This window comes from Sus scrofa, chromosome X (assembly GCF_054392235.1).
Source record: "Sus scrofa isolate SSC_HxYL_T2T_F1_AM1 chromosome X, Sscrofa_HxYL_maternal_Yorkshire_Landrace_v2.0, whole genome shotgun sequence".
Classification (NCBI taxonomy): Eukaryota; Metazoa; Chordata; class Mammalia; order Artiodactyla; family Suidae; genus Sus; species Sus scrofa.
This window is the reverse complement of record NC_139401.1, coordinates 119,740,361-119,764,304: the sequence shown is the minus strand read 5'-3', so window position 1 is coordinate 119,764,304 and position 23,944 is coordinate 119,740,361. Positions and strand designations below refer to the sequence as shown.

At 46.8% G+C, this 23,944-nt stretch overlaps 1 protein-coding gene and 1 long non-coding RNA gene across 5 annotated transcripts in view; one reads left to right on the top strand and one right to left on the bottom strand.

The window, feature by feature from the left end:
- Positions 1-3,451, top strand: part of GPC3 (glypican 3) — a 434,590-nt gene extending 431,139 nt beyond the window's left edge. For 2 of the 3 annotated variants that reach the window (XR_014834641.1, XM_013986449.3), the window contains exon 8: positions 2,952-3,451. Coding sequence is in view for 1 of the 3 variants with exons in the window: in XM_013986449.3 (XP_013841903.3) it covers positions 2,952-3,121 (170 nt within the window). In the remaining 2 variants the exon portion in view is untranslated. Of the gene's footprint in view, positions 1-461; positions 1,386-2,951 lie in introns of those variants that run through there. The other variant, XR_014834640.1, reaches the window with a different exon arrangement.
- The window catches only part of LOC102164147 (uncharacterized), a 119,975-nt gene that overhangs the window by 2,366 nt on the left and 93,665 nt on the right, over positions 1-23,944 (bottom strand). The window contains exons 1-3 of one of the 2 annotated variants that reach the window (XR_309289.4): positions 23,036-23,217; positions 3,942-4,083; positions 1,730-1,903 (exon numbers count right to left, since the gene is read on the bottom strand). This is a non-coding gene — a long non-coding RNA (uncharacterized LOC102164147). Of the gene's footprint in view, positions 1-1,729; positions 1,904-3,941; positions 4,084-23,035; positions 23,218-23,944 lie in introns of those variants that run through there. The other variant, XR_014834646.1, reaches the window with a different exon arrangement.

Below are 23,944 nucleotides of genomic sequence, written 5' to 3'. Positions count from 1 at the left end.
TTTTTGAGAAGGAATCTATTACTGCTTAATCATTGAAGTCTATTTGGTGTACAAAATTTTTCAATTTGTATATATATACATACATATATATGCACATACACATATGCATACTTGTATATGTATATTTGAATTATAATACCTACTCCCTAACATTGCTGAGAAGGTTCAATTCAATGAGATGATATACATAAAGCACTTAGCACACAACAAGGACTCAATAATGGATCATTTCAAAATGTAGGGTCCGAGCAAGAGAAACATCACAGAAGAAGTGTTTGGTGGGGAGTTCCCGTCATGGCGCAGTGGTTAACGAATCTGACTAGAACCATGAGGTTGCAGGTTCGGTCCCTGCCCTTGCTCAGTGGGTTAAGGATCCGGCATTGCCCTGAGCTGTGGTGTGGGTTGCAGACGCAGCTCGGATCCCGCGTTGCTGTGGCTCTGGCGTAGGCCGGCGGCTACAGCTCTGATTGGACCCCTAGCCCGGGAACCTCCACATGCCGCGGGAGCAGCCCAAAGAAATAGCAAAAAGACCAAAAAAAAAAAAAAAGTGTTTGGTGGCAAAAAGATGAGAAACTACTGGATTTAATGTAACCATTGAGTTGACCACACAGACTATAGTAGACAAAATTGTGTCATGGTCGTGGGTTACTTGAAGAGCAAGATAAATAGCAGCAGAGCCGTGGAGCCACATTTAAAGATGTTGCTTCATCCTAATTTGGGTAAAAGGGGAACATCCAGACAAGGAATCTGAAAAGCGCTGCTGAGAGCGCGTTCGTACAGGTCGGCCCTAAAAATACGCCTCCTCATTCAAGTTGAGAAGCTGCCCTGAGACTCAAGGCTGGCCTTTCAACAGTTCCAGCCATATGTGTTCTCAACTCTGGTGAAATCTGATCAGGACCTAAGCCTGTGCTGTCCCTGCGGCCTGACAGCTGACCTCCGCCTTCTCTGTGCGCTGGGCATAGTTCACCTTTCAGACAAAGAGGTCTGATTTCTAAGTAGAGCGTTGCCCTTTGTTCCTTTCCTCTTTTTATTTTCTTTGTATCTATTTATTTGGAGGGGAGAGAGAATGGAGATTAGTCTGCTGATTTGCCTTTCCCTCCATAAAAGGGCTCCCTGGAAATGTTGAATTATCATCAGCTCCCCAGAAAAACTTTCTCAGCTTCAGAAGGGCCAAATGTGGCCAGATTTCACATATGTTAAAAGTTAGGTCATCGTTTGTAGAGCAGTGAAAACTAATTGTAGTTAATAACAAAATAGCAAAATTATTTGTATGGAAGATGATAGGCAAAGGACCCAGTGAGATATATATTCAGATGAATAGGAAACACATTACTACCCATTAGATGAGAAGGCCAAGGATGTGAACTCTTAGTCACTGAAAAATAGAATATGTAAACGCAAACGTAGAAAAAGTTCGTTGATACTAGTAATCAAATGTATGCCAATTAAAGAAACTTTGAAATAGCTCTCGTCTTATACTGAGTACAGTATCTTTTCCTGATTGCGGCACAGTCAATGTGGGTCCCTCCTCATTGCCGGTGGCCTATAAACTGCAGTAGCCCTTTGGCGAGCAGTGTTTCGGGCTCGGTAATTAGACCCCCCCCCCCCAGCTTGGATTGCTTTGACCTTGCTGCCTGCCCTAAGCAATGCCAGCAGCCCTGGTCCCGGGCCCTGCTCTGCACACGTCCTGGGCCAGCTGAGTCCTCCACACCGTCTTCCTGTGACTTACTGCGTGTTTCATCCTCTGTAAGAGGAGCTCTTCCTTCCTTCCTTCTGCCGAATCCGAGTCACTTCCCCTGTGCCTGTTGCTAAGCATCTCAGTGTCCTCAAGGGATCTTTCTGGCTCCATCGGCCACGGGACAGTTGGCTGCCGAGGTCGCTCGCATCACATCACCTTCACAGGCTGTTGAAATAGAAACGCTGGTGACCAGATCTAGAAAAGTCAAGGGAGGAGACTTGACCTCTAAATCTGGGAAGGCAAATCTACTTAGATTTGCTTGCTGGGAGACTTGCACATCAGGCCAACCCCCCAATATCCCCAATTTCTTTTCAGAATCATGAGCATGTCTCAAACGGTAGGCAGACAAAGGAGGAGGTTAGGGTCTTAATTGACTTGATAATCAGTTTAAATCCTATGCATTATATCAAGTGTGTGTGTTGGGGGGGAGGGGTAGTGAAAAGACCATAAAGAAGAATTATTGGGGAAAAACAAAACTTTCAGTGGCAAAGGACCCTGCCCTCAACTCTGGAGCAGGGCTCCCAGGGGGAAATCTGTATGGGAGGCAGGGCCCAGGAAAGGTACACCAGGGTCGGGGGCCGCCACATCCCCTCCCTGCAACACACATGCGCAAGGACATACACGTTGTCACACACATGGCAGCTTATATGGATTTTTGTTTGTTTTTTTGTTTTTTAGGGCCACACCCTCGGCATATAGAGGTTCCCAGGCTAGGGGTCGAATCGGAGCTCTTGCTGCCGGCCTACGCCACAGCCACAGCAACGCCAGATCCGAGCCGTGTCTGTGACCTACACCACAGCTCACAGCAACGCCGGATCCTTGACCCACTGAGCAAGGCCAGGGATCGAACCCCCATCCTCATGGATGCTAGTCGGGTTCCTTTCCACTGCGCCACAACGGGAACGGCACACCTGTGTTTTGACACCTGTGAAATCACTGAAAATAACCTCAGCGTGAAGCCTTGCCAGGCGCAAGACAGACGTGCACCCTGGGGTGCGGGCGGAGCCTGAGGCGGGGAGGAGAGCAGCCGGCTGGCTCCCTGCTGGTGTGCTCTGCAGAGGGAGCAGCACTCCCATCTTCCTCAGGTGCCCCCCCCGCAACGCACACACACCCCGTCTTCCCATCTCCATGGAAGCCCCGGCCTGCCTGGCCGCGGTCCAGGCTTGTCGCTGCGGGTAAGGCGGTATTTGAAGTCTTTCTTTTCTTTCGGCAGAACTGGCCTATGACCTGGACATGGACGATGCTCCCGGAAGCAAGCAGCAGGCGAATGAGAAGGACAATGAGCTGGCCGCCTCCCACAACCTGGGGAACGGCCACTCGGCGCCCAAGGTCCTCCCCAGCTTGGCGGTCTCTGTGCTGTGCTTCTTCTTGCTGGTGCACTGACTGCTCCTCAGTGCCCCGTGGTTCTCCCTCTCTGAAGGGCACCACCTTTCTTCTTCTTTTCTATTTTTTTTTTACCTTATTTACTTCCTCCAGCCATTAAGTAGAAGACTAACCCTGCGTGACGTTTTCGAAAATCAAATGGATCTTTGCGAGGAAGGTAAATTTTAGTGGTAGCATAGATTGTCCTTTTGCAAAGAAAAAAAAAAATCAAATTGTGCCAAATTATTTTCCTATGTTTGGCTGCTAGCACATGGTTACCATGTTTTTCTGTCTCTCTTTCCCTTTGCATGGATTTCTTTGGAAAAAAAATAATAAATGCTCAAATAAAAATGCCTTGGGTCTTTTTTTGGTAAGCCCTCACATGTGGACCGTGCAATGCTTTTCCTGCTGTTCGCCTAGCCTCCTATTCCGTCCAAGAAACCCGCCTCCCTCTCTGCCCATCTCCTGGGTGAGCATCCGTCTTGGTCCCAAGCCCCAGTCAAAGCCACTCCCCCCCACCCCCAACACACACCCAGTCCGCAGTTTCCACTTAGAAACAGGTTAGAGTAGCTTCCCTGGGAAGCTCAGAAAAATGGCCCCGTTTCTCTTTACAAATGTCACTTTGCTGAAAACGCTCTGCCCACCTAGAAAGCAATCCTGTGTGGATCATACACAGAATTGATATTCTTCCTCCCCCCCAAAGAGCGCAAAGAAGCAGTTGCGCCCCTCTCCCCCGCCCCCCCCCCCCGCTCCTTTGCTCTCTGTCCCCCAGGGTCAGGTCACAGACATGGTCAGTGGGACACTCACGGTTGATTGGAGCCACTCTGGCTCGCAGCCTCACCTGGGCTCCTTCGACAGTCCTCGGGCCTGTTGGCTGTCAGGCGCCATCCCAGCTGCAGGCGACAATAGAAAACAAAACAGATTTGATCCCCACTCTCACGGAGCTGAAGGTCTGGCACCAGCACTCACTCCGAGGCAGCTTCCTGTCAGGGGTATAGGCCCGGGATTATTACTTAAGTCTGCTTTGCACGCAGACAACGTCTCAAATAGAAGCGGGGGTGATGCTGATACTTGGACGTTCTGCTGCCAAAGAAGCTCGGGAATAACCAACTGGCCATTGTTTCTGAAGCCTGGCTTCCCGCCCGTTGGCCTGGTCAGGTCAGCAGAAACGTCCTCCACTCGAAGAAGGGGGCGCAGCTGGCATCTGAGGGCAGGGCAAGGAAGAGCAGGGACAGAGTGGGAGCGGAGGTCAGGGGCGGCCTGAGATGTCCCCAAGCCCCTTTGATTCTAGGACGTGGTCCCAGCCCAGAGCTCCGGTTTCTGCCTGGTGGCAGGAGATCAGCTCACAGGAAGCAGGAGGTGGGTTGCTCACACGGTCCCCCTCCCGCTGTCACCAGACACTTCTGTCCAGCTCTCCTGCGGAGCCCGCGTTTCCCACATCCATCTTCACCTTTTGCAGAAAGTTTTGAGCACAAACTGGAAGCATTTGGTTTAGCGCTTCCTCTGGTTGGTTGGTTTTGTTGAAGCAGGACGACAATCGGTCGTGTTTGTTAATATGATGCCAGTGATTTGCCGCGGCTGGTAAGACCTGACAGGGCACTACCTTTGTCTTGTCTTTTTTTTTTTTTTTTTTTGGTCTTTTTGCCTTTTCTTGGGCCGCTCCCGCGGCATGTGGAGGTTCCCAGGCTAGGGGTCGAATCGGAGCTGTAGCCACCGGCCTACGCCAGAGCCACAGCAACTCGGGATCCGAGCCACGTCTGCAACCTACACCACAGCTCAGGGCAACGACGGATCCTTAACCCACTGAGCAAGGGCAGGGATCGAACCCGCAACCTCATGGTTCCTAGTCGGATTCGTTAATCACTGCGCCACGACGGGAACTCCACTATCTTTGTCTTTTAAACCATCATTATTTTGGTATTTGCAAGTGATTTATGAAAATCTTCACTCTGATTCAGGACACCTAAATACTGCAAAGCCTTGGTCCTTGGACTCAAGAGTGTGACACGCTACCACCACCAGACCAGAAGAAGGCTCTAGATCCCAGTTATTGCTTAATCACTGTCCCTGTTATTCCACCCGAAGGCTTTTATTTAATGTGTGACTCTAAAGTCAGGTTTTCTGCCTGCACACAGAAAGGGACTGTTTTCATTTGGCCACACCTAGGGCATGTGGAAGCTCCCAGGCCAGGGATTGAACCCGCACCACAGCAGTGACAACACCGGATCCTTAACCTGCTGCACCACAAGAGAACTCCAGAAGGAAAGTGTTTTAAAGTCCATTTCTCCTCTCTGGGAGACAAAGGGGGATGTCAGTTTATACACACCCTCCTCAAGTGTTCCTATTGTGGCTCAGTGGTAATGACTCCGACTAGTAACCATGAGGATGCAGGATCGATCCCTGGCCTCGCTCAGTGGATTCAGGATCCAGCGTTGCCGCGAGCTGTGGTATAGGTTGCAGACACGGCTTGGACCCCATGTTGCTGTGGCTGTGGCACACACTGGCAAAGACAGTTCTAATTCGACCCCTAGCCTGAGAACTTCCAAAGGCTGGGAGTGTGGCCCTAAAAAAAAAAAAAAAAAAAAAAGCTAAATAAATACACACGCTTGTCATTCACTTCCCCTCTTTGGACCTCAGTTTCCCTCTTGAAAAGTGGAGAATCGGGTCAAAAGGTCTAGCTTCTTTGTTGCTCTGATTTCGTGGCACCATTGGTCCAGAAAGGAAGGAAGTGCCCGTCTCTGTGCCCAGCGCTGGTGTCGTGCATGTGCTATTCCCATGTGCCTCTCAAGACTTTGCCCACTTCGGGTCATATTTGATATACTTCAGGTCTCAAAATATGACCTAAACCAGCCAGTTTCTTGCGATCTTGGTACAGTGTCTGCCAGCTATGGTCCAAGCACGCTGAGTGCTGAGAGCCAGAAGAGTCGTTCATGTCCAAGGCCTGCTGGCCTGGTGCAATTAAAATGGATCGCCACTGACATTGACAAAACACGCCAAGTCCACCATCTCCTATTGACATGCTACTTCTCCCCAGTAGCCTGGCTCTTAGCATTTTATTCGTGCCTTTTCCTATCCCTCTGTATTTATTCTTCTTCTAGTTCACAATCTAGGTTCACAGCCAGTTGGTGGTGGTTTGTCATCTTTGAAGTGTTTATTCTACCCCTTTTGATTTAAACTTCCTCCCTGAGTTTTGTTAAGATGACTGTTTTGTCCTTAGAACAAGCCTGGCAGCTGGGAAGTTGCCCCATCTTGCTGGGAAGTTTCCAGCCCCCTTCTCATTGGATACACGCGGGAACTGCCACCAGCTCAACTCTGGTATTTGAACAAGGTTAAATCATAGAACAATATACCAAGTCCATAGGTTGAAAAGGACCCACTAGTTCAATCCCACAATCAGTGTTTGATTAGCATCTCAGGCTGGGCTCTCATTGGATCACAAAGCCATCTAATTTGGTTGCTGGACACCTTCAACTTTTCTTTGTCTTTTTAGGGTTGCGCCCATAGCATATGGACGTTCCCAGGCCTGGGGGGTCAAATGGGGACTGTCGTTGCTGGCCTATACCACAGCCTTAGCAAAGCCAGATCTGAGCCACGTCTGTGATCTACACCATAGCTCACGGCAACACTGGATCTTTAACCCACCGGGCAAAGCCGAGGACTGAACCTGCGTCCTCATGGATGCTAGTCAGATTTGTTACCGCTGAGCCATGACAGGAACTCCCCTTCAGTTTTTAGAAAGTCAGCTTTTCTCAAAAGAAATACATACAGGTAATAAAAATCTAACAACATAACATTTAAAAATGATATTTATGCCATAATCCCTTGCCCCGTATTTACTATTAAATACTTGGCTTATACCCTTTCAATCACTTTTATCTCTCTGTATATGTATATTCACACACGAGATTAAAATTAATGTGTAATTCTATAATATGACTCAACCTCTGGTAGGTTGCGCCTAAATCTGCCTTCCTATAATTCCCACCCATTGGTCTTGGCTCTTCCGTAAAGACCAACATGAGATTAAGATGATACCACTTTTCAACACTGCTGTCAATTCAACAATAATTTGCAATCACTGATTCTTGCCTCTTCCGGCTTGGTTTTTTCAGCCCCTTCAGTCCCGGTCCATGCTCTAGTGTGGTCAGTGGTCCTTTTACGCTGTTATGCCCAGAGCTGAGCTCATGGTACAGTGGGAAGCCATGCAGAATGGAGCACAGGTTTTGTTCTCATAGAGCCCAAGACCCCCACCAGAGAGCCCTTCTAGAATGCAGACATTTACCCAGAAGCCACGTCACTCTCTTCATGAGCTTGTAGCCAACTGAAATTCCCAGATGCTTTTGCAACAGTGGCCTCCAAGTCGGGTCTCTTCCATCCCATACTTGTGTAATCGATGGTTTGAAACTAAATTTCAAGGGCTTTTTAATTTACTTGTCTATCTATTTGGGCCAGACGCTATACGCTGTGTGTGTGCATACTGGAGTAGGGAATTTTTTTTTCTTGCCAAGGCCACACGTTTTTGGAAGTCCTCTTTTGGAATGGCTGTTGAGCTAGTTTACGTACCGTACAAGAAAATCAGCCTCATTTCTTTATAGTTACACCTTGTTTGGAAGCAAAAATCATGTTCTTCGGCTTGATCACCCACCTCAGTCACCGGATTTGCTGCCAAGTAACTTTCAGCTGTTTCTAAAAAACCAAATTTGCCTTCAAGAAACAAAGGCCTCCCTGAGAAGATTCCAAAGAACATGCTATGGGATATGGAGGGCCTGTTTTTCTTTAACCCCCAAAGAAAAGTTCTACGATATTTGAGGACAATGTACATCTTAGAAGGACACAGCACTAGTTCGGATATAGAAGGTCTGCTCGGTTTGCCAAGGAACCAAAAAATAAGCTCTTTCCATTTTATTCACTTTTATATATTAAAAAATATACTGAGGAGTTCCCGTCATGGCGCAATGGTTAATGAATCCGACTAGGAACCATGAGGTTGCGGGTTCGGTCCCTGCCCTCGCTCAGTGGGTTAAGGATCTGGCGTTGCCGTGAGCTGTGGTGTAGGTTGCAGACGCGGCTCGGATCCTGCGTTGCTGTGGCTCTGGCGTAGGCCGGTGGCTACAGCTCCGATTGGACCCCTAGCCTGGGAACCTCCATATGCCGCTTGAGCGGCCCAAGAAATAGCAACAACAACAACAACAACAAAAAGACAAAAAAAAAAAAAATATATATATATATATACTGACTTTGAAAGTTTCACAATAAAAAATAGAGGGATAAGAGAGAGACGGCGCAGCAGGGGGATGGGGAGCATCCCTCCCCTCCCCCCCCAAACACATCACAAATACAACTAACGCGTCCTCAGCAAACACTAGCTGGAGCCTGGCAGAAAGATTTCTGTACAACCCAAGCTGTGAGAAAGAGCCATACACAATCGGGCAGGAAGGGAAGGGAAGCGATCAGGTCTGGACCTGTGTCCTTCAGAAGGGACACAGAATCGGGGGCGGGGGTGGTTACAAGGGTAGAGGTCCTCCCTGGGGAGGGGGCAGCTCCAGCCACATATTGGGTACCCCAGCTCGGGGGTTCCTCATCAGAAAGAGGCATCCTCTTCGTTGGTTAGAAAACCAGAGAGACTAACAAGGAGGCTCTAAGGAGCCTAGGCTCCGCTAGTAAAGTGCACACACACGCTTGCTTACTTCTGAAACAAGGCAGGGAAAAAAAAAAAGCGAATCTGTACGGGGTTCTGGCTGGTTTCCCAGGACCACTCCAACAAGCTCTCCAGCCTGAACCAAGCATCTCTTATGCCTGCTTGCTTCACGGTGCACCTCCACACTAGGGCAGGGGCTGCTGCACCCGAGATGAATGCTCCATTATGAAGGAGGGACTGGGCCAACCTGACCTGGAACAGCATCTGAACAGCCATTACTGGAGTTTACAGAGGCAGTGCATCAGAAGTGGTCCCAGACTCTGACTGGCCAGGTAGCCATAGCCCACACTCAGGCCCACATCAAGCACCCCCAGCTGCCCCTCTTCCTCCAGCACTGCTCCCTTCTGGAGGGAGAGTTCGGGGGCTGGGAGTAGGGAGAGGACACATTTAGAGGGAACAGAGGCAGCTCAGTCCCAAACTCAGGGCTTCTGCTCCAGCAACTCGAGACCCAACCCCCACCTCCAATAGGGTGTTGCTGGCCCCTGAGCAAAGGAGAAGTTCCAGATCACACCTGGCCATGTCCTTAGCCCCTTCTTCTCCAGCTCCACTCCCCACCAAAGGTAATAGTGCCCCCACATCCCAGGTAAAGATGTAACTTGTGTTCATGTCAGATCCAGCTATCCCACCCAAGCCACTGAGCACATGCAGACGGCATAGGGACACTCCCACACAAGGATACCCCTCCATGGCCACAATAGGGAACTCATTATGCCTAGTTTCATAGAGACAAAGATAAGCAAGTTGAGAAGCAGAGAATTTTTTTTTCCAATTTAAAGAACAAGAGAAAACCCTTGAAAAAAGAGCTAAGGAGGAAGTGCCCTTGTGGCATAGCTGGTTGAGGATCCAGCATTGCCAGAGCTGGGGCGCAGCTTGCATCTGCAGTGCAGGTTTGATCCCTGGCCCAGGAACTTCCACATGCTGTGGGTGTAGCCAAAACAATTCAAGAAACGAAAATGATTTATCAGATAGAGAGCTCAAAGCATTGGTAAGTAACAAGAACGCAAACTGAAATTAAGGGGACAGAATAGATGAACACAATGAGAATTTTACAAGGAACTAGACTACATAAAAAACAACTAGTCATAACTGAAAAATACAATGAATGAAATGAAAAACACACTAGAAGCAATTAATAGCAGACTAGGTGATACAGAAGGACACACACCGTGATCTGGAAAATAGAATAATGGAAATCACCCAATAAGAACAGCTAAAAGAAAAGCAAATTTGAAAAATGAGAAAATTTTAAGAGATCTCTGAAGCAACATAAAATACACCAACATTTGCATTATAGGGGTCCCAGAAGAAGAGAGAGAGAAGAGAGTCAAAAATGTACTTGATAGGGAGTTCCCGTTGTGGCGCAGTGGTTAATGAATCCGACTAGGAACCATGAGGTTGCGGGTTCGGTCCCTGCCCTTGCTCAGTGGGTTAACGATCCGGCGTGGCCGTGAGCTGTGGTGTAGGTTGCAGACGTGGCTCGGATCCTGCGTTGTTGTGGCTCTGGCGTAGGCCGGGGGCTACAGCTCCGATTGGACCCCTAGCCTGGGAACCTCCATATGCTGCGGAAGCAGCCCAAAGAAATAGCAAAAAGACCTCCCCCCCCCAAAAAAATGTACTTGATAAAATTATGGCTGAAAACTTCACAAACATGAAGAGGGAAATGGATATCCAGGTAATAGACGCACAGAGGGTCCCAAACCAAATGAAACCAAACAGGCCTGTATCATGACAAATCATAATTAAAATGGCAAAAATTGGAGCTTAAGACAGAATTCTAAAGGCAGCAAGAGATAAACAGAGTCACACACAGGGGAACCCCTATAAGGCTATCAGCTGAGTTTTCTGCAGAAACTTTGAAGGCTGTAAGGGAGTGGCATTATATATTTAAAGTGCTGAAAGGGGAAAATATGTAACCTAGGACAGTCTACCCAACAAAATCACCATTTAGAATTAAAGGACAGATAAAGAAAACAGACAAGCAAAAACTAAGTTCATCAATACTAATCTACCCTAAAAGAAATATTAAAGGGTCTTCTTTAAGGGAAAAGAAAAAGCTACAATAAGAAGTATCTATAGGAAAAGAACAATCCAAGTAGTAAAGGCAAATAGACAGTAAAAGCTAAGGATCCATCACTTAATTAAGCTCGTACAAAGGAGTTCCTGTCATGGCGCAGTGGAAACGAATCCAACTAGGAACCATGAAGGTTGCGGGTTTGATCCCTGGCCTCGCTCAGCGGGTAAAGGATCCAGTGTTGCCGTGAGCTGTGGTGTAGGCTGCAGACGCAGCTTGGATCTGGTGTTGCTGTGGCGTAGGCCGGCAGCGACAGCTCCAACTAGACCCCTAGCCCCTGGGACCTCCATATGCCACAGGTTAAAAAAAAAAAAAAGGCAAAAAGACAAAAAAAATTAAGCTACTACAAAGATCAAAAGATAGGAGTTCCCGTCGTGGCACAGTGGTTGACGAATCTGACTAGGAACCATGAGGTTGCAGGTTCAGTCCCTGCCCTTGCTCAGCAGGTTAACGATCCAGCGTTGCCATGAGCTGTGGTGTAGGTTGCAGACGCGGCTCGGATCCCGCGTTGCTGTGGCTCTGGCGTAGGCCGGTGGCTACAGCTCCGATTGGACCCCTAGCCTGGGAACCTCCATATGCCGCGGGAGTGGCCCGAGAAATAGCAAAAAGACAAAAATTTGTAAGATAAACTAAGAAGATATAAAATAAGACATCAAAAACCAAATGTGGAGGAAGGGAATAAAAAATGTAGATCTTTATTTTGTCTTTTTAGGGCCACACCCACAGCATATGGAGGTTCCCAGGCTAGGAGTCAACTCCAAGCTGTAGCTGCCGGCCTACACCACAGCCACAGCAATGTGGGATCCAAGCTGCGTCCGTGACCTTTGCCACAGCTCACAGCAATGCCAGATCCATAACCCACTGAGTAAGGCCAGGGAATCAAACCTGCATCCTCATGGATGCTAGTCAGATTCGTTTCCACTGAGCCAGGACAGAAACTCCAAAAATGTAGATCTTTGGAGTTCCCTTATGGTGCAGCAGGCTAAAGATCTGGAGTTGTCACTGCAGTGGCTTGGGTCACTGCTGTGGTGCAGGTTTGAGCCCTGGCCCAGGAACATGCCATGGGTGCAGCCCCCCAAAAAAGTAGATCTTTTAGAATGTGTTTGAACTTAAATGCCTATCATTTTAAAACATGTAGATACAGTTACAGGTCAACATACAGAAACCCCATGGTAATTACAACTCAAAAACTTATGATACACAAAAACTACAATGGAATAAATGCATACCATTAAAGAAAATCATCAAACCACAAAGGAAGAAATGAAGGGAACAATGAAAACAATGAGAAAACAAGTAACAAAATGGCAATAGGTAAACAACTATCAGTAAGCATTTTCAACTAATGCTCCAATGAAAAGATATAGGATGGCTGAAGGCATTAAAAAAACCAAGACCCATCCATATGCTACTTATAAGAGAATCACTTTAGAGGTAAAGAACACGTTACACACTGAAAGAAAGAAAATAGAAAAAGATATTTCCTGCAAATGGAAACAAGAAAGTGGGGGTAGCAATATTCATATCAGACACAATAAAACAAAGTCTATAACAAAAGACAAGAACATGATATAATAAGAAAGGGATCAATACAAAGAGATTATAACAAATTAATATACATGCACCTAATATAAGAACACTTAAATACATAAAGCAATATTAACAGACATTAAAAATAGATAAAAGCATAAAATATGGATTATCTATACAATGGATATTATTCAGCAATAAAAACATATGAATTACTGACACATGCTGTAACATGAATGAACCTTGAAAATATGCTAAGTTAAAAATATGCTATGCATTATATGATTCTAATAAGGTATGTCCAGAACAGACAAATCTATAGAGACAGAAAGTAGATCAGTATTTTCCCAGGCCTGGCAGGGAATGGAGGTGCTGAGAAGAAATGGGGGTGACTGCCAAAGGTCTGGGATTTCTCATTGAGGTGGTGAAAATGATCCCGAATTGGCCATGATGATGATTGTACCTCTCTGTGGTTATGAAAAAAAACAAACATGCAATTTTACAGTTTAAATGAGTAAATTATATGGTATATGAATTACATCTCAATGAAGCTACTAAAAGAGAAAAAAAAAAACTCCCAGCAAACAAAAGTCCAGGATCAGACAGCTTCACAGGGGAATTCTACCAAACAAATAAAAAAGAGCTAATACCTACCATCCTCAAACTATTCCAAAAAATTGAAGAGGAGGAAACACTCTGATAGTCATTCTACAAGGCCACCATTACCCTGACACCAAAACCAGACAAAGATATCACAAAAAAGAAAATTATAGTCCAATAGCTTTGATGAATATAAATAAATGCAAAAATCTTCAACAAAATATTGGCGAACTGAATTCGATAACATATAAAAAGGATCATACACTATGATCAAATGAGATTCATTCCAAGGATGCAAGGATAGTTCACTATACACAAAATCAATGCAATACACTACAGTAACAAAAGGAAATATAAAAATTCCATGCTCTATCAATAGACAGAAAAGCATTTGACAAAATTTAATATCCATTCATGATAAAAACTCCTCAAAGTTGGTAGAGGCAACATAGCTCAACTTAATAAACACCATTTATGATAAACCCACATCATACTCAATGGTGAAAATCAGGAACAAGACAAAGATGCCCACTCTCACACTTCTGTTTAACACAGTATTGGAAGTCCTAGCCATAGCAATCAGACAAGAAAAAGAAATAAAAGGCATCTAAATTAGAAGGGATGAAATAAAACTGATTATTTTCAGATGAACTCATACTATATAAAGAAAACCCTAAAGTCTCCAACAGAAACAGAAAGCAGAGAAAAAAAAAATATCCTATTTAAAATCACATCAAAAAGAATAAACTACCTAGGAATAAATTTAACCAAAGAGGTGAAAGACCTCTACTCTGAAAAGTATAAAACACTGATGAAGGAAATTGAGGACCATATAAAGAAATAGAAAGATATTCCATGTTCATGGATTGGAAGAATACTGTTAAAACATCCATATATCCAAAGCAATCTAAAGATTTAGTGCAATCTCTTTCAAAAATCTCATGACATTTATCAGAGTTACAACAAATTACCCTAAAATTTACATGGAACCACAAAAGACCCCAAATTTCCAAAGCAATCTTGAGAAAAAGAGAACAAAAGTGGAAGTATGCTCCATGACTCCAGACTATCCAACAAAGCTACAATAATCAAAACAGCATGGTACTGGAACACAATGGACAAATAGTTCAATGGAACGGAACAGAGCGCCCAGAAATAAATCTACTCACCTATGGTGAATTAATCTATGACAAAGGAGGCAAGAATATACAATGCGGAAATGAAAATTTCTTCAACAAGTGGTACTGGGAAAACTGGACAGCCACATGTAAAAGAATGAGATTAGAACATCCTCTCGTGCCATATACAAGAATAAACTCAAAATGGTTTAAAGACCTAAGTGTAAGAAGGAAACCATAAAACTCCAAGAAGAGAACATAGGCAGACTACTCATTGACATAAATCAGAGCAATATTCCAAGGATCCAAGGATCAGTCCTAAGGCAAAATAAATAAAAGCAAAAATAAATGAGGCCTAGTTAAACATAAAAGGTTTTGCACAGCAAAGGAAACTATCAACAATATGAAAAGACAACCTATGGAATGAGAGAGAGTATTTGCAAATAATGTGACCAGCAAGGTTCATATCTAAAATATGCAAATACAACCCAAATTTGAAAAAAAAAGCAACCCAATCAAAAAATGGGCAGAAAGGAGTTCCCTGGTGGCTCAGTGAGTTAAGGGTCCAGGATTGGTACTGCTGGGGCTTGGGTTGCTGCTGTGGTGCAGGTTTGATCCCTGGTCTGGGAACTTTTGAATGCTGCGGGCACAGAAGACCTGAATACACATTTTTGCAAAGACACAGATGGCCAACAGGCACAAGAAAAGATGTTCAACATTACTAATCATCAGAGAAATGTGATTCAAACAACAAGGTATCACCTCGCACCTGTTAGAATGGCTATCATCAAAAGGCTACAAATAGGAGTTCCTGTCATGGCACAGTGGTTAATGAATCCGACTAGTAACCATGAGGTTGCGGGTTCGGTCCCTGCCCCTGCTCAGTGGGTTATCGATCCGGCATTGCCATGATCTGTGGTGTAGGTTGCAGACGTGGCTCGGATCCCGCGTTGCTGTGGCTCTGGCATAGGCCGGTGGCTGCAGCTCCAATTCGACCCCTAGCCTGGGCACCTCCAGATGCCGCGGGAGCGGCCCAAAGAAATAGCAAAAAGACCAAAAAAAAAAAAGGCTACAAATAACAAATGCTGAAGAGCATGCAGAGAAAAGCAAACACTTGTACACTGTTGGTAGGAATGTAAATTGGTGCAGCCACTATGGAAAATGGTATACGTGTTCCACAAAAAAATAAAAATAGAACTAGAATAAAAATAGGATCCAGCAATTCCACTCCTGGGAATATATACCCAAAGAAAACGAAGACACTAATTTGAAAAGACACATGCACCCTGATATTCACTGCAGCACTATCCACCATACCCAAGACACAGAAGCAACCTAAGGGTCCATCAACACATGAAGAAAATGCATATACCTATACATACACAATGGAATACCACTCAGCCATAAAAATGAAATCCCACCATTTGCTACAATGTGGATTGAGCTAGAGGATATTATGCTTAGTGAATAAGTCAGACAGAGAATGACAAATACTGTACTAGTTATGACAAATATGTGGAATCTAGAAAATAAAAATAGACAAATGACTATGACAAAAGAGAAACAGACTCACAGAGAACAAACTAATGGTTACCAGCGGGGAGAAGAAAATGGGGAAGGTCAAGATAGGGGTAGGAAATTAACAGGTACGAACTACTGTGGATAAAATAAGTAAGCTACAAGGTATATTGCACCACACTGAGGAATACAGCCATTATTTTGTAATGATTTTAAATGGAGTAGAGTCTATAAAAATATTGAATCGCACTTTTGTACACCTGAAACTAATACTGTAAACAACCTATACTTCAATTCACAAAAACAAACATGGAGTACAGGGCTGGCACGCAGTCATTTTCTAATAAGTGATGAACTACCAGTGGGAAGTGGGGGGGGAGGGGCAATATAGAGGTGGGAGAGTGAAAGATACAAATTACTGGGGGTCAGATAGGCTCGAGGATATATCGTACAACATGGGGAACACGGCCAGTACTTATAATAACTGTAAACGGAAAGTAATCGTTAAAAATTGTATTAATTTTTTTAATTTTAAAAATAAAATTAGGAAATAAAAAGGGAGAAATATAAGCTTGAAAAAAACGACATGTCTGATGAATCCAATATTGAGCAATGCTTTGTCAGACCCTGGGTCATGTCCTAGAGATACAGCATATAAGACAGACACAGTCCAAGCTCTCATGGGATTTTGCATCTATTGGGGGAGACTGACAAGAAATTACAATACCATATAAACACTGCAATAAGGGTGTACGTGGGATGTGCAGACGGCCTAGAATGGAGAACATCTTAGGTTCAACAGATCAGGGATATAGCCCTTGTAGAAAATGTAGAAGAAAGGAGAGATATTGTCAGTTTTTGAGGAAAGCATAGAAATTCTCCAGATTACAAAGGGGCAGAGTCTTGGGCAGAACAGTATGACAGGTCCACAGTGGACCATGCGCAAGGCTGTCCTGGTATTTGCCATCATGGGGCAATTGCAGGATAGCAGGGCGCCTATCCATGGGACAGGGGAGAGGTGTCACGTGGAGGGCGCACAGAGCACCAGGGAGTGGTTCGAAGCAATGAGCAATATCTACACCCAGCAGCATTGGTGTATCTTAAAATCATAATGGAGTGAAAAAGCAAGAAACCAGATGGGCTATATCGCAACTCACCTTTGAAATGAATGAAGATATATTCACAGAAGATAATATACATTTTACCAAAAAACACCTGCGCACCAAAAGACATGCACTGAGCACATGAGAGGGGTTGCCTTTGCATGGAGGGGAAGGGGAGTGGGCTTTGGGGATAAAAAGGAATAAATGAGTAAATCTAACAAAGCAAGAGAGGGGCCTTCTCTGCACCAACTCAGATGATACATGATGAACGGAGGGCGATCTTTAACTTGACCCTTTGAACCTGAGGCAACAAACGAAACCAGATGTGGAGAAGGAAAGGAGGGGGCTTGGGCTGCCTGGCATAGAGTAGGTGCTCAGGAAACGCATACGGAGAGAATAAACAAATGAGCAGACGGCACGGTCCACCTCGGGCCACTTGAACCTATCGGCTCATGAAACATGCTTTCAAGATGTGGCTATTTGCCACCCAGTTACACATTGAGCTCGGCAGTTGCGGAGGGGATGCTAACGTGACCCATAGGAGTTCCTGCCGTGGCTCAGGGGAAGCGAATCTGACGAGGACCCACGAGGACGCAGGTTCGATTCCTGGGTTAAGGATCTGGCCTTGCTGTGGCTCTGGTGTAGGCCTGCAGCTACAGCTCCACTTCGATCCCTAGCCTGGGAACCTCCCTATGCTGCCGTGGTTGCAGCCCTAAAAAGACAAAAAATAAAAAACGACCCATCACTTCCCAGAAGCTTTGGTTTGAGACAACACACGTAAGAGCTCCTTAAGACAGGTGACCATTAGCGCTTTCTTTTGCGGTGAAAACCCCCGGTTCCCAGTACGCTTAAGCAAGAACTGTAATACTTATTCTGCTTTATTAGAGTCTTGAGCTCACGGAGATAGACGATCAGCTCCCACCCACTCATTTTGCACATGTAGAAAGGGAGGCCCAGAGAGGCTAAGAGACACGCATAAGGTCACACAGCAAGGTAAGTGCAAAATCAAGACGGACTCAACCAGAGCCTCTCGCATCGCATGGTATACACCTCATCACCTTGAAAGGACAGAATTAACAGATGGTTGGTTACACTGGTGAGCGACAGTCAAGGCTGTTCTCTGAAATCTGTGTGCATCCAGAGTTAGCTACACTGATCTTCGTTTTGATCCTAGCGGCAGTTAAAAAAATAAATTCCCTTATCTAACAGAACACATTGCCTTCCCAAATTAATGTGTTCAAGCCAGGGCCTGCTTCGAGACGCCGAATGTTGCCCTTACAAATCGGAACCCAGGGTGCGAGAATTCCATCTTCCCCAGGAAGACTCCATGTCACAACAGGGGCTTTGTTCTCCTCACTCACCCTGTTTGGTTTCGTGCCTTTCCCGTAAGATGTTAGGTATTTATTTTGTTTTGTTGGTGCTTTTGTAATCAGTCTAGACATGGGCCTCCACGGAACCATCCAGGAGGCAGCAACAACTCCCACAGTGGAACTGGGTAACCCTCTTGATGCTGGTCTCTCAGCGAAGGAGGGAGGCAGCCCCCCTGCCCCCACCCCGTCACTCAGCCGCGGAGGCAGAATGTTCTGGAAAACGAACACATCAAATTCACCAATGGCAGATGGAGGCAGCGTTCTGTCTCTGAAAATACCCCCAGCCCCCCAGTGATCCTCATTCTGCACTTGGGATGAATTGGCTGCCCATGTTTTTGTCTTCGCCAAAGCACAGAATGCTGTCTCCCTGGAAATGGAAAGTCTCTCTTTGCCTGGATCACAGAGACGGCTTACGCTCTGGAGTAAGGTCACAAAGGCAGATCTGCAGATTTGACTTTACCCTAAATAGCCAAAATATGTATAAGCAAGACAAAAACATGGGGGAGGGCACAGATTATTCAGATTTCACAGGGTTTCATTTGCTCTCTTGATATCAACTGTTCCGAATTTTTATACTCTTATAGGACAAAGAGAGGCATGATTTACCCTTCACGGTTCACAGGGCTGATGGCTGTTGCCATTGCGATGTACTGTCGGTAGGTAGTGACAATGTTTTACCCTTCTGGAAATTCTTAAAATGGGCATCCTTCCCCCCCCCCAGCCTCCCCCGACACCATACTGGTGACGGGAGAAGCTTCTGGAGCGCAGAGAACTACAAATAAGAATGCGTCTTAGGCTTGCTGTCAATGAAACCATTCAGCCCGGGGTCGCCCACGGCACTGAGGTCTACCCCTTACACACGGCAGCGCCACAGAAGACGTTTGCGGAACGAACAGCGATTTGAGTGGCCACAGCCCTGGCAGATAGGGTGGAAACTACACACTTTCCCACCAATAACAGTACCTTAAATCCTTACATCTGTATAGCGAGGCCACCCAGCACCAGCCAGATGTGAAATCTGACCTCCTACCCAGGGAGCATTCGGCAGTAACTGAGGGCAGGCTAACCTTGGAATAGTATCATATTGTGTTCTGCCGTTTCACCAACAAGAAAGTTGGGTACTCTCACAATTTTCTGGAACTTGTTCATGGTTACGGTTGCAAAACCACCACAGGGCAAAAGTATTGTCTCGGAGCACAAGTAAAAACAGGGGTGTTGGTGTATATACACAATAGAATACTACTCAGCCATAAAAAAGGAACAAAGTAATGCCATTTGTAGCAACATGCCATTTGTAGAGCCTCTCATACTAAGTGCAGTCAGTCAGAAAGACAAATACCAGATATCAGTTATATCTGGAATCTAATACACAGCACAAATGAATCTATCTGCAGAAAAGAAACAAACCCATGGACATGGAGAATAGACATGTGGTTGCCGAGGGGGAGGGAGTGGGATGGACTGGGAGTTTGGGGTGAGTAGGTATAGACTATTGCATTTGGAGTAGATAAGCAACGAGGTCCTGCTGTAGAGCACAGGGAACTCTATCCAGTCACTTGTGATGGAACGTGATGGAGGATAAAGTGAGAAAAAGAATGTATACATGTGTATGATTGGGTCACTTTGCTGTACAGCAGAAATTGACAGAACATTGTAGATCAACTGTAATTTTAAAAAATGTTAATGGTTATTTCCAGCGTTGATGGTCTATTTCCCTGTGATTTCTGATACTCATTTGGTCCTTTGGCACCTGAAAATATAAAATCTATGATTTCCCCAGCATGGGTCCCTCATGTGAGTTTTGAGAAAATCTTAGAAAATTGGAGACGTTTTAGTCAGCAATCTCTCACTGCCTATCGTTGGATCAGCGAAACTCTCAACAAGAACATTTTGGTAGATTTTTGGAAAAAAAAAAAAAATTTTTTTTTTTGGTCTTTTTAGGGCCACACCCACAGGGCATAGGGAAGCTCCCAGGCTAGGGGTCGAATGGGAGCTCTAGCTGCCGGCCTACACCACAGCCACCGTAAAGCGGGATCCAAGCCACATCTGTGGCCTACACCCCAGCTCACAGAAAGGCCAGATCCTTAACCCACTGAGCAAGGCCAGGGCTCGAACCTTCATCCTCCCAGACACTATGTCAGACCCTTAACCCATTGAGCCACAGTGGGAACTCGCCGTTTTGGTAGATTTTCAAAGTTTGCATCTTAAGGGGAAAAGTTTTGTTAACTATGTGGGGGTGATGGGTGTTCACTAAACCTCTTATGATCATCAACTTGGATGTACACGTATTCCTCACCTGGAGCACCTCAGACCTACGCGATGGTAAATGTCAACTACAGCTCAATAAAAGCGGGGGGGAAAAGCACATTATCGATCCCATTAAGCCTTGCACTGTTTGTCCTAAAGCTCACGGGAGGGAATGGACAGCAAAGCGTTTTTCGATAGCTTGATACGTCCATTAGAGGCTTTGGGGAAAAAAAAAAAAAGGTACCAAATTTTCAACGTGAGGAGCATGTAACTGCTTAGCAGCACCTGCCATACTCAGACCCCTTCCTGTCACCACAGGCTCTGGGCCTCATATCAAAAGAATGTCTCAGAGACAGCACAGGAAAAGGTTTACGGCTTCCAGACCCCCGCCCTCCTCCCCCTCCTGCAAGCATTTCGCACTTGAAGCCGGAGGTCAACCTCAGAAGGGGGAGAATAAGATGGATACTGAGAACTGAACGCTCTGGCTTCACTGGATGCCAAGAATCCATGTTCCTTTTGAAGGGAGTATTATTGAAAACTCACAAAGGGCCAAGGCCAAGAGCCCACATGACTGCTGCTGCTGAAAAAAAAAAAAAAACTGTTCATCTCTTTTGCTTCATTCTCTTGTTTTGTCTCTCCTGAAATAGCTTTTTTAAAGCCTTACCAGTGGTCTGATTCTGCCAGACAATGCAACAGAAATCCAGTCCCTCCATCTTTTGCACTTAGGGGCTCAAGAATCCTCTTCAGGAATCTTCCAACATCTCTCTTATTGGTCCCTGTTGCTTTGTCCCTCAGCTGGGGCAGGAGGGAAGGCCCAAAGGGATGCTCATTCACCATAGTCACCCGCAGGGCACAGTCAAAGCCAACTGAAGTCACCAACCCACTCTTGCGCATAATCTAGGTTTTCCAGAAGGCTTGTGTTCATTATAAAGCCATCTACGACTTAGAGGTGTGTCTAGGTTACGGCCCAGCAGGACCTTGTGAATAAGGGCTGTGTATCTAAAGATTAGGTTCGGGGGTTCCCGTTGTGGCTCAGCAGTAACAAACCAGACTAGTATCCATGAGGATGTGGGTTCGACCCCTGGCCTCGCTCCGTGGGTTAAGGATCCGGTGTCGCCGTGAGCTGTGGTGTAGGTCGCAGATGCAGCTCAGATGCTGCATGGCTGTGGTGCAGGCCGGGAGCTGTAGCTCCAATTCGACCCCTAGGCCTGGGAACCTCCATATGCCGAGGGTGTGGCCCTACAAAGACCAAAAAAATACACAAAGATCAGGTTATGTAGAGCCAAACTGTGAGGAAACTTAAGCTTCCCGAGAGCTGACCAGAACAGCTGAGGCCTGTGCTTGAGCCAGCCACAGACCCAAGGGAAAAGGCAGGCGCGTTCTCCAAGGGCCTGCCAGGCCTGCACACCCCGTCAACCCTGACCAGAGCTTCAGTTACAGAGTGGCTTTCCTGGCAGGCAGGCAGGCAGGCAGTCCACCCGCTCCCATGCCCACACAGGACGCCCCCTCTCCGGACGGGGCCTGCGGGGAGTCCTGCTCCTGGGCTTGGCTGAGCTGATCCACGGCTCCCCGCTCCCGCTCTGCAAGCCACAGGCCCTGCTCCTCTGGCTTCACAACACACCTCTCGGCCTGGTCTGAGCTCCGAAGGAGTGACTCAGAAGGCCTTCGCACGCCACCTGGCCCAGGCCCCTTCCAGAAGGCCACTTGGCAGGTGGGGTGAAGCCAGTCAGCAGATGGGGCTCAGAGCAAAGGTCCTCTGAGGGTGCCCCTTAGCGTTTGGCCTCAAGATCTAAAAGGCGCAGCGCAGCAGCTAAATGCCATGGGCCTCGGCTGCCACGCTCCTCAGAAGGTGCCATCCAGAATGTTCCTGCGAGTCCAGATGAAACCGTAGGCTTCAGAGCGGGCAGCCAGCCAGGCCCGGCCCCTTCCACATTCTTCCTCTCAAAGACTTCTCTGGAAGATGCAGAGCCTAGTGCTTCTTATCCAAAAATCTTCTGGCATTTTTCACGTGTAATAATTCCAAACCCACTAACCATTCTTATAAAACACGTGAGATTTGGGGGAAAAAAAAAAAAGGATCAGTTAGATGATGAGGGCCCCCTCACTCTCAGGGGCTGGTTTTCACGGGGAAATGAGCATCTCAGCCCTGTCTGAGCTCTTGGGGAGCATGGTTCTCCTGCCTTGAGCCCCCAACACAGTTTTCCCGGTGCTGATCCGGGCGGCCGCTGTGAATGGTAGCTGGAGGTGTGGGAGCCGGGGTTGCCAGGGGGCTGCGATCCAGTGAGAGTCTGGCCAGGGCCTGGGAGTGGCTGAGCTTCTGCCTCTCAAACAAGGGCACTGGCAGAGCTCCCTTCCACGGCCAGCCCGGAGGCTGGGTTTCCTCATTCTCAGCATGTCCCCCTCTGGCCGCTGCGTCCAGGGACGGACAGAGAGAAGTCATGCAGGGGCAGGGCAGGCAGGCCCTTGAGGTCAAGTCCAGTCCCCTCAGCCAGTAGAGGGGGAAATTCAGGCCACAGGGTAAATGGGGGACATGGAGGATGGTTCTAGAGCCTGGCCTCCTGGCTCCCAGTCCCAGGGCTCTCTTGGTCCTAAGCATGTGGGGAGGATCACAAACAGAACAGCATGGGCCAAGCCAGAAACTAGAGCTTTCTCTATCATCTTAGAGTCGCTGGCGTCTTACCTCTAACCCCTCCTGTCATCAGTGCCGGCGACGAGAATCGGACCAATAAATACCTTGCGGCATCCTTAAATTGCCTGGAAACTGGAAGATGGGCTGGAGCAGTCGATAGAGAGCTTATTCTAATAAGTATTTCCTACGAGCCCTAAAAGCCATGAACTCTCCTTGGAGAAACAGATGGAGATTCATCTCCAGGGCCCAGAAGAAGAAAAAACACATTTGCACCCATGGCGCCGCCTTTTTCTTCTGCGATGACTCAAGTCCAGGCTCCGGCCTCTTGCCCTGGAAGCTTAGTAACGCACTTATCTGGAGAGCGGCCTCCCTCATGTGTGCTCAGCCCTTCATTAGAGGGAGGGAGAATTCAACCGCTGATTCCAGCAACTATTTTCCAAGAATAACAGCATATCTGGCCCAACATACTGTTTCACTTCCACTTGCTGGCAGAATAAGGAGGCTGGGCATTCCCTTTTATACACCCCCCCCCCCCCTGTCACTGAGGCTTGGCCAAGGCCTTTGGAAATCACAGCTGTAGGAGGGGTTCATGCACTTGGTTCTTAGAACCAAAAGGAGAGGTTGACAGAGGCTGGGAAGTGGGGAGAAAGCGACCCTCATCTGCAGCAGGAGCTAAGTGGGTTGGAAACATAACGCTAGCGACGCTAAGTGTTGGGGCCACAAGGATGTGGCTCCCCCAGGGCCGCAGTAAACCATCTCCAGAGGCCCTGGCTGGCTCTGGAGTACTGAGGACCCTGCCCGAGAGACCGTGGGGAGAAACTGGGCTCTTCCAGAGAAGGCTCCAGACCCTGGAAAACCATCTGGACCAGAGCAACCTACATTTGCATCTCAAATCTGTTGTCACAGAAAAGCATGGGACTATCCATCAGGCCTTTCTGAGAGGTGAATCCCCACGGTGGG